Source organism: Cannabis sativa, chromosome 5, assembly GCF_029168945.1.
Source record: "Cannabis sativa cultivar Pink pepper isolate KNU-18-1 chromosome 5, ASM2916894v1, whole genome shotgun sequence".
NCBI classification, from domain to species: Eukaryota; Viridiplantae; Streptophyta; class Magnoliopsida; order Rosales; family Cannabaceae; genus Cannabis; species Cannabis sativa.
The window spans coordinates 10,527,282-10,536,810 of record NC_083605.1 but is presented as its reverse complement, the minus strand read 5'-3'; the positions used below and the strand labels follow the sequence as shown (position 1 = coordinate 10,536,810).

The 9,529-nt window shown below is 39.3% G+C and overlaps 1 protein-coding gene across 1 annotated transcript; it reads left to right on the top strand.

The window, feature by feature from the left end:
• Positions 1-2,916: 2,916 nt before the first annotated feature.
• On the top strand, positions 2,917-5,155 carry LOC133038547 (uncharacterized). The gene is made up of 2 exons (XM_061116710.1): positions 2,917-4,135; positions 4,451-5,155. Exons 1-2 carry the CDS (start codon positions 3,170-3,172, stop codon positions 4,967-4,969), a joined length of 1,485 nt encoding a protein of 494 aa, XP_060972693.1. The 5' UTR covers positions 2,917-3,169; the 3' UTR covers positions 4,970-5,155.
• The last annotated feature ends 4,374 nt before the right edge of the window (positions 5,156-9,529 follow it).

Sequence of the window (9,529 nt, the reverse complement as noted above, 5' to 3'; positions counted from 1 at the left end):
TAACATGAAGCGCTGAGATGTAAAATATGTCAAATGACTTTAAATTTAAAAATTAAGTTGGTAATTTTTTTTAAAAAAAAATGAAGAAAATAACTAAATATAATATATTAATTAATAAAAATTATAAAAATATATTTATTACATATTATTATTTTTAAAAATATAATAATTAAATTAAGTTATATAATTTATTTTAGTATTGCTTATTATTATATTGTAACAAAAATAAATAAATACATTAGATCATTAAATATATACAATAGTATTTGATATATTGTATCATTGAAAATAATATATTGTAGTAATAAAATTATATACCACAAACAAATTATAACAATACTAAATTAATACTTAAAAATTATATATTATACTAACAAAATTATATATATTACTATTAAAATATGTATACATACTAAAAAATTTATATATAATAAAATAAAAATTAAATATCATTTTAAATAAATGATATACTATAGAGAACAAAAATCATATACCATACAACAAAATATATATACTTACAATAAAAAATAAAACAAATTAATATATTATTATTAAAAAAATTATATATACCATATTAACAAAATTATATACAACTATAAAATAATTATACCATACTTAAAAAAATATATATCACCTTTATATATAATAAAATAAAAAACACAATAAAGCTTATATACCATATAACAAAAACACATATTTTACAATCGAAATATATATATATAATAACAACAAATAAAAATAAAAATATATAGGATGCTAATAAAATTATATATCATGTCAGCAATAGTACAATAGAAAATAGAATTTAAATAGGAAAATTTGACATTTTATGCTTAAAAAAGTCTAATGGTGTTAAATTATACCTAATTATAACACATAGAAAAAATATACCAATCTTTCTCTTTTTTTCCAAAAATACCCCTCTCATTTCAAACTTCCCACATTCCCTCTAACTACATTCTCTCTCTTCTTTCCCTCTCCCAAACTCACGAACCCACACCCGCACGACCCCTCGACCCAGACGACCCCTCGACCCAGACGACCCAGACAAACCCAGCGCCACCCGCACGACCCCTCGACCCAAACGACCCAGACGAACCCAGCGCCACCCGCACGACCCCTCGACCCAGACGACCCAGACGAACCCAGCGCCACCCGCACGACCCCTCGAACCCACAGCCACCCGCACGACCCAGACGACCCAGACGAACCCACGGCCATATGCAGTCGAACCCACGGCGACCGAGGAGACCCGCGAACCCACCCACGACTGGAAAAACCCAATACCCAGGTTTGTTCTTTATTTTTTTTTTAACTTTAAATTCACAATCTGCGAAAAACCTGAAATGTATTTGTTTGGATTTATCAATTTTAGAGTTTGGGGAAGAAACTGAGTTTAGGGAGATAGATTTTGGGGGTTTTTTTGATTTTGTGCGATATTGTGCGATGTGTATGCGATATGTGTGCGATTAGGGATACAATTTAAGATCTGTTTCGTTGTGGGTTGTGTGTGCAATTTCTGTGCGATTATGTGCGATTTTGTGCGATAATTGACTGCTGTATCTGCAATTGTTGAATTTGTGCGATTTTTCTCGATGTCTTGTGCGAGTTTGTGCGATTTATGACTACTGTGTCTGCAACTGTTCTATTTGTGCAATTTTTGTCGATATCTTGTGCGATTGTGTGCGATTTATATTCAAATATGTTGCCAACAGGAAACAGAATGTAATTATTTCTGGTAGTGAGATTAATGTGCGATTTATGTGCGAGTTTGTGCGATGTAGTATGTTATTCATTGGCTGTTATGCGATTTCTATGCGACGTATATGCGATTTATAATCTTTCTGTTTGTATTTGCAGATGGCTCCAGAACTCATTCTCCCCTTGGCTGAGCATTTTCCTGGGCGTATCACTTACCGAGGAAATGGGTACTTTGCTTCAATTAAAGCAAAGTTTGAAGCCTTTAACCTGACCGAGAGGGTGAAGGAAACTCCTTTTGGAGTTTTTTGGAATGCGAATGATCTGAAATTCTCCGGGGTGATTGTGCATCAACTTCTGTTGAGGAAAATGAAAGTGACTGAGGTAAAGAATGATGAAGTGTGGTTTTACGTGGGTAAAACCGAGGCCAGATTTGGAAGGTCTGAGTTTGGATTGATCACGGGACTGAAGATGAGCGGTGGCCCCTCGACTGAAGAATTGACTACACTATGTGAGTCTGATCGGATATTGCGGGACTACCTCAATAATGCCAAACGGGTCACTTTCAAAACCCTTTGGCTAGCTTTTGAGGCGTGCGATGTGGCCGACGACGTGTACAAGCTGGGGCTGTGTGCATTTGTTGAAGGTGTGCTACTATCAAGGGCTGAGGGTGTTTATATATGGTCGGATATGCTGAAGTTAGTAGAAAACGAGGAGAAGTTCTTCGAATATCCGTGGGGCCTTCTTTCATATCAGAAGTTGTTGTCATCCACAGCCAAAAGTATGACTGACCTGAGGAAGAACTACCTTGATAAATCTACTAAGGATAAGAAGAAAGGGAAGAAGGAGAAAAAAATTACTCAACCAGAGGCGAAGTACAATGTCTACGGATATGCACCGGCGCTACAATACTGGGCCTTTGAGGTGATGCAAGATTTGGGGAAGAAGTACGGGCAGTGCAGAGGGACTAGATTCCCTCGAATGTTGAATTGGAGCACCCCCAACACGGTTACGAAACATGATGTGAAGCAACCTGATGTCGCTACCCTATTTGAGAAAAGGGTATGTCAATCTGACTTTCTTTGTTGTTTTGGTATTTGTTTTGCTAAACTGTGATTTTCAACTTTTATGCGATTTTAATGCAATTTTTGTGCGATTTAAACATGTTTTTTTCATTTGCCTCTGTTTCATTTTGCGAGTTTATGCGATTTGTGTGCGATTTAGATTTTTTTCAATTGCCACTGTTTTATTTTGCGAGTTTATGCGATTTTCGTGCGATTGTTGTGCGGTTTTCTATGCTGAATATGGCTCTGCTATTTTCTGCGATTTTATGCGACATATTTGCGATATTTGTGCGACTTTCATATGCTGTTTTATGCTTTGTACCAACCTGATCTTTTCTGCGATTTTATGCGACGTGTGTGCGATATTTGTGCGATAATTAATATTTTTTTTCGTTTTTTTTTTTCTGATGGTTGTTCTTCAAATTTTGTATTCTAGGAATTGGGAGGTGGACTATTGGAAGAGCAATTGTGAGGGTGAGGTCCCCACGGTGGAAATGGGGTTGGATGAGGTCGAAGAAACGCAAGTCGGGGCGCAAGATTCGACCGCATTCCAGACCCAAGCCGAACGGGTGGCGGATTATGTGAAAAGGTCCAAAATTATTCCACCATCCCCACCCAAAGAAGCACCAGACGCCTCCACATCTGCCACTGTGCCCCCAACGCCTGCCACTGTGCCCCCAAGCTCTGCTCCAGCCAATGACTCTGACTACCTCTTGTTGGCTAAGAGGTTGGAGAAGGTAGAAGCGCAACAACTTGCGATTCTCACTGCCCAGACTGAGATGAAGGCTGACTTCAAGAGAAGTCAGAAAGAGATGAAGAATCTTATCATGGATCAAATTGCGACCGTGATAAGTTTGTTACAGAAGCAGCCTTCGGAGCCGACACAACCATCAGGGTCGACACATCAATCAGGCCCCACACATCCATCAGACACGTCAGAGCCATTACAGACAGTACATCCATCACCGCCGACATATGATGATGATGATGATGTCTACCCAGAAGATTGGCAACCTGATGTATGTGACGTTCCTTCTACTCCTGCAAACGCCATTGTCATTTCGCTGGGTGATACAGAATCTCAGGATGTGGAAGAGTTGCAGGGGCCACCAGATGGGGTGGAGTTCTGTAGGCTTAGGCGAAAGCGCAAGCCGGTTTTCTTGAATGACTACACAGCTGGGAAGAAGAAACAACGACATGGGCCCGTGGTAGTAGACACACTGAAACCGGCGGACCCCCGGCTGTTAAAATTTTTCCAGAAGTGGATCACTTATGCTAGGGACAATGGCCGTCCTAGGGATGTTCACACTGGCGAAGCCACTAGATCCTGGTTCGTGAAATTGATGGTGCTGAACGAATGGCTCGACGATGATGTAAGTTATTTCTTAACAGAATTAATTTATTGTGTTTTTCATTGTTTGTGCGACTTACATGCGACTTACATGCGATTTATATGCGATTTATATGCACTCTATGTGTAATCTGTTTATGCGACTTTTATGCGATTTATATGCGATGTGCGTGCGATTATAAACTGATTTATGATTGTTTGCGACTTATGTGCGATTACTGTGCGATGTTTGTGCGATTATTTGATACAATTTTGGTGATTTCTTTGTGCGATTTCCTGCGATTTTTTGTGCGACTTTTATGCGATGGCTTTCTTACTGTTTTCTTTTGGAACACAGCAAATTGATGCCATGGCGCACTTATTGAGAAGAAGACGGACCCTGTACCCAGAAGTCTACACTCGAAAAGGTGTAGTTTTGGACACATCTGCTCCACAGTTCTTTTCCATGTATTGGAATATGTATGAGGGTGACAAGAGCAAGATGAAATGGGATGAGGGCGTTATGAGTTACGTACAGGGGATACCGCACAGATACTTGCCATGTTGGGAGAACCAGGATTACATATACTTTGTGTTGCACCTTCCCAAAGAGCGCCACTGGGTGGCAGTTGAGGTGGATATCGACAACTGGGAGATCATTGTATATGATTCTGATATCGGTGCCACCGTTGAGGCAGCCATGGAGTCATATTTGAAGCCTTACAGCGAGCTATTTGCGAATCTAATTCGAGCTAGCGGTTATTTTCCATACAACAATTATGTACATCTGGTGGAGTTGGGCGATCTCAGTCAGCTCCTACCCCTGCATTATAGACGAGCTACCTCTGAGGTTGCACCACAAACGAACAGCAGGTGAATCTTTTTTTTTTTTGTATATTTTGAGTAATTTATTTAATTTTGCACTCCATTATGAATTACTTAACTTAATTGTTGCTAATATTTAGTATTTTTTTTAGTGGCAATTGTGGAATGTATGCCATGGAGCACATTGAGCACTTGATGCTAGACCGGTCGTTGGAGCATGTTCATGATGATAACATGCTTACCTTTAGACATAGGTGGTGTGTGGACCTATTTTACCAGAACTTAACGTGGTAGTTTTTTGTAAGTTTTTGTAATGTTATCCTTATACACATAAACTCCCCTTTTGTAATTGTATTATAATCTCACCAAAATTATATATAACAAGTAAATTAAAAGCTATTTAAATTGTTGCTTGTATCAATTTATTTATTTTTTTAATTTTTGATAAATACCTGTCAAATGATGACATCTTGAAAAATTATTTTGGTAAGAATCGCATCAAAATCGCACATTAATCGCATAATATCGCCAAAAATACAGAACCAAACAAACTAACAAATCAAGATTAGTTAACATCGCACAAAAATCGCACAATAATCGCACAATATCGCCAAAAAATACAGAACCAAAGCAAACTAAAAAACAAGATCCTGTCAGTTAACATCGCACTAAAATCGCACACTACTCGCATAATATTGCCAAAAAATACAGAACCAAGCAACCTAAAAAACAAGATCCTGTCAGTTAACATCGCACTAAAATCGCACAATAATCGCATAATATCGCCAAAAAATACAAAACAAACTAAAAAACAAGCTCCTGTCAGTTAAAAATCGCACAGTAATCGCATAATGTCGCCTAAAAATTGGTAAACAACCCAAAAAAGTATTAATCTAGGAGAAAATCGCACAATATCCAACAACCAGCAATACAACACATATTCATTTAAATATTAGAGAAATGGTTCAAACTCGAGCTTTGCATGTAGCTCTGTTGTGCCCTGAACCGTGACATAGCGAACAATGACGAGGTTCCACTACCACCTGACCACTAGACGGTCGACGCTTCGTCGGTCTTCTACCTGCATTGCTCTTCCTAGGCCGACCTACTGGTTTTTTCTCCACTGGTACCCCGTTTCTTATGTTCTTTATATGTTCCGGTAGTACCCACTCATCCTCCGCGCAAACAATATTAATTATGGCATCGTAGATCTTCTTCCACGTTTCTTTAGTGTAATATGGAGAGCAAAGTGTGTACACGCTCACATTCTGACTAACTGCTGCGGCACATGCATGGGGACAAGGGATTTTGAGCGTTTGGAAAAGTTCGCAAGTGCATGTTCTCTCCACTAAGTTCACATCACCACCTCTCTCACCTTGAGGACTCGTACCAACGTTGAACAATTGGGCACCATTACGAAGGACACTCCTGAACATACCTGTAATGACCGCTTTAGTAATGTGGATTAGAAAAGGCAATTAGCACTAATTTTTATTATGTTATTATTTTATTATTATTTGTGAATTAATTTTGAATGTGGACCCCAATATTTAGAAATAAATATTAGAGTTATAATTTCTCAATTCTGGAGATTTTATTAAACTCTAGGGGTATTATTTAGCTTATATGTGAAATATGTTAATTTTTGTAATTTTTGCTCGGCGACAACGGAAAATGCGATGGATGGCTAGATTGATCACATGGGTCAGTTTAGAACCCTATTTCATAGTGGGGAATATTTTAGAGAAAATAATTATCGGGATTGGGCGGGGTTATGGATTTTGACCATTTTACCCCTAGCTTTGAAAATACCCTAGTTTTAAGTCTAAGGGCAATTTAGTCATTTGATCTATTTGAGGTTAGGTGGCTGGTTATTTTGGTGACACCTAGCACCCCTTTTTCTCAGCCAAGATAAGTTAAATATATTGCTTAACTTAATTAAAAAGAAGAAAGAAAAGAAATTGGAAAATTGGAAATTAGTGAGAAGTTCTTTCTTCTCTCTCTCTCTCTTCGAAGGCAGCAAGAACAAGGGGGAAGGGGCTGGGATTTTTCTGTGTTTTCAGCCATAGATTCAAGGGGAAACAACCTAAGGTAAGCTTCAATGGAACTCTTCTTTAGTTTTCAAGTTTTAAGCTTAGGTTGAAGGTGTGAAATTGAATTTCTGGGGCTGTTAGGTTTTAAAATGTTTAGGGTTCGAATTCTAGAGTTATTTTGAGTTGATTTAAGTCCCTAGTTGCTGGTTTTGATGCTTGATAATGGTTCTAAGCAAGCTTGAGTTTTGGAAACTCAAGCTTTGAGCTTTAATGGCATAAATTGAATTATTGGTTTGTTCTGTGATTGGTTGATTGGAAATGGATGTTTATACATTGTATAGGTATACTGGAGAGTTTGGTAAAGTTTGGGATTGATTTGAATCAAGGGGGATAATTTTTTGGTTTCCTGCAGCAGAACCGGAATTCCGGTTCTGGGTGGTCTGTACCAACCGGTCGACCAGGTTGGTGACCCAGAACCGGATGCGGTTGGGAACCGGTCTACCTGTTGGGGGATTTTCCAGAACCCTAGTTTTGGCCAATTTTGAGATATTTAGGGTATTGCCATGAGGTTTATCGATAGGGAAACTTTTAGTTTCAAGTTTTAAGTCCCGGAAAGTGATTTAGCGAGTCACTCATCTGTATTACCATTATTGTGATTAGGGCATCCATCTAGCACGTGAATTCCGTTCGTGCCTGGCCAAAGACACTTGAATTCGGAAAACAGGTAAGAACTGTGTATAATGTATGATGTGATTATCTGAATGTATGTATATGTGTTTATATATGCATGCTTGAATTATGCTAAACACTACCAACACTTGTATGAATAAGTTATAGAGTGTATTGGTACAGTGATTGTTGTGATTATGAGTACGATACAGTGATACCAACACAAGCATGGATAATGCTAAGGTGTGTGGTACATCACTCAGTGTTACTCCGTGATTGGGATAAACCCTACCAACACTCGTACAGTGAGGTACGTTGTGTATGTGGTATAGTGGTTGTACCCTGGTATTGAACGTTCATACTCATCTGTTAAGCTCTGTAAATAGGTGTATGGGCGCCTATTTACAGGTCGGAAATTATATGGTATGTTATATGCATTTCTTACTGAGTCTGTTGACTCACGGTTTCTACTTCCATGTGTAGGTAAAGGAAAGGCGAAGGCTGAACAGGAATGAACCCGAGCTCGGGTGAGATTGTACATGTCAAGCGGCGCGACCTGGAGTGTTCGGTCTCGGGACATCTGGGTGTTGTATTTTGAAAGTCGCTGTGCGACCCAGAACTTGTATATTTTGAATGTAAAGTTTAAACAGTAAATTTTTCAAAAGTTTGAAATCGGGATCCCGGGATTTGTAAATATTATATTATTTTACAAAGTTTAATGTTTAAAGCAAAAATTTTAATTTGACACGTTTTCCGAGAAATTTCTTTGATTAGCAAAGTTTGCACAATAATTGAAAAAGCACTGTAGCGTGCCTTAGCTAGGGCGTTACAATTTTGGTATCAGAGCCGCCAGGTTTGTCTACCGAAGCTTGCTATGACATGTACAATCTTCATCAGAGAAAGCTCGGTTCACGGTTCAGTAAGCCCGTACTTGTTTAGTATTTTAAATAAGTGTGATGTGAAAGCATGTTAGGAAGCATATTAGATTTAAATTAAATATATTTCTTTAAAAAGAAAAGAAAGTGTGTTGCCTTTTAGTTATTAAGAGTGGTGTTAATTTTGATCGCTGTCTAACCTGCCTGACTTATGGATTCGCAGGCTAAGTCCTATTAAATGGACGCCCCGCGAAATACAAGAAGTCAGGGTGGCATGGTTGAGACCGGAGGCGGTCAGGGGAATCCTCAAAATCCCCGTGGTCACGGCCGTGGCCGTGGCAGAGCTCAGGGTGGTCGCCCTGTAAATCCACCTCAAGCTCCTCCTGATTGGGAGCAAAGATTTGCGGAGATGCAAGATAGAATCCGCCAGCAAGATGAAGAGATTCAGAGGTTGAGGCAGCAGGGTCCTCCTGCCGTGCCTCCTCAAGAAGTCCAGGCCGTTGCAGTTCCAGCGGTGCCAGCAGAACAACCTGTTGTTGGCAACCGTATGGAACCGTTGTATGAAAGATTTCGAAAGCAGGCACCTCCAGTGTTTCTGGGAGGCCCTGATGTGATGAAGGCCGAGCAATGGCTTTCGATGATTGAGCGTATTCTCAACTTCATGGGAGTGGTTGGAAATGATCGGGTGACCTGCGCCACTTTCCAGTTTCAGGAAGATGCCCTCGTGTGGTGGGAATTGATAACCCTCACACGGGACGTCACGCTGATGACCTGGGAGGAATTTAGGGAGTTATTTAACTCCAAGTATTACAATGAAGCAGTCCGCAGTGCAAAGCGGAAAGAATTCACCGATCTAGTTCAGACTGAGGGTATGTCAGTCACTGAGTACACAACGAAGTTTGATCGGTTGGCTAAGTTGGCAGCAGGAATTGTGCCCACGGATTTCAGTAAGAAAGAAAAATACTTAGCGGGTTTGAGTGCAAAAATCCGACATGACCTGGTTATTACCACTACTGAAGCAACCACGTATGCAGA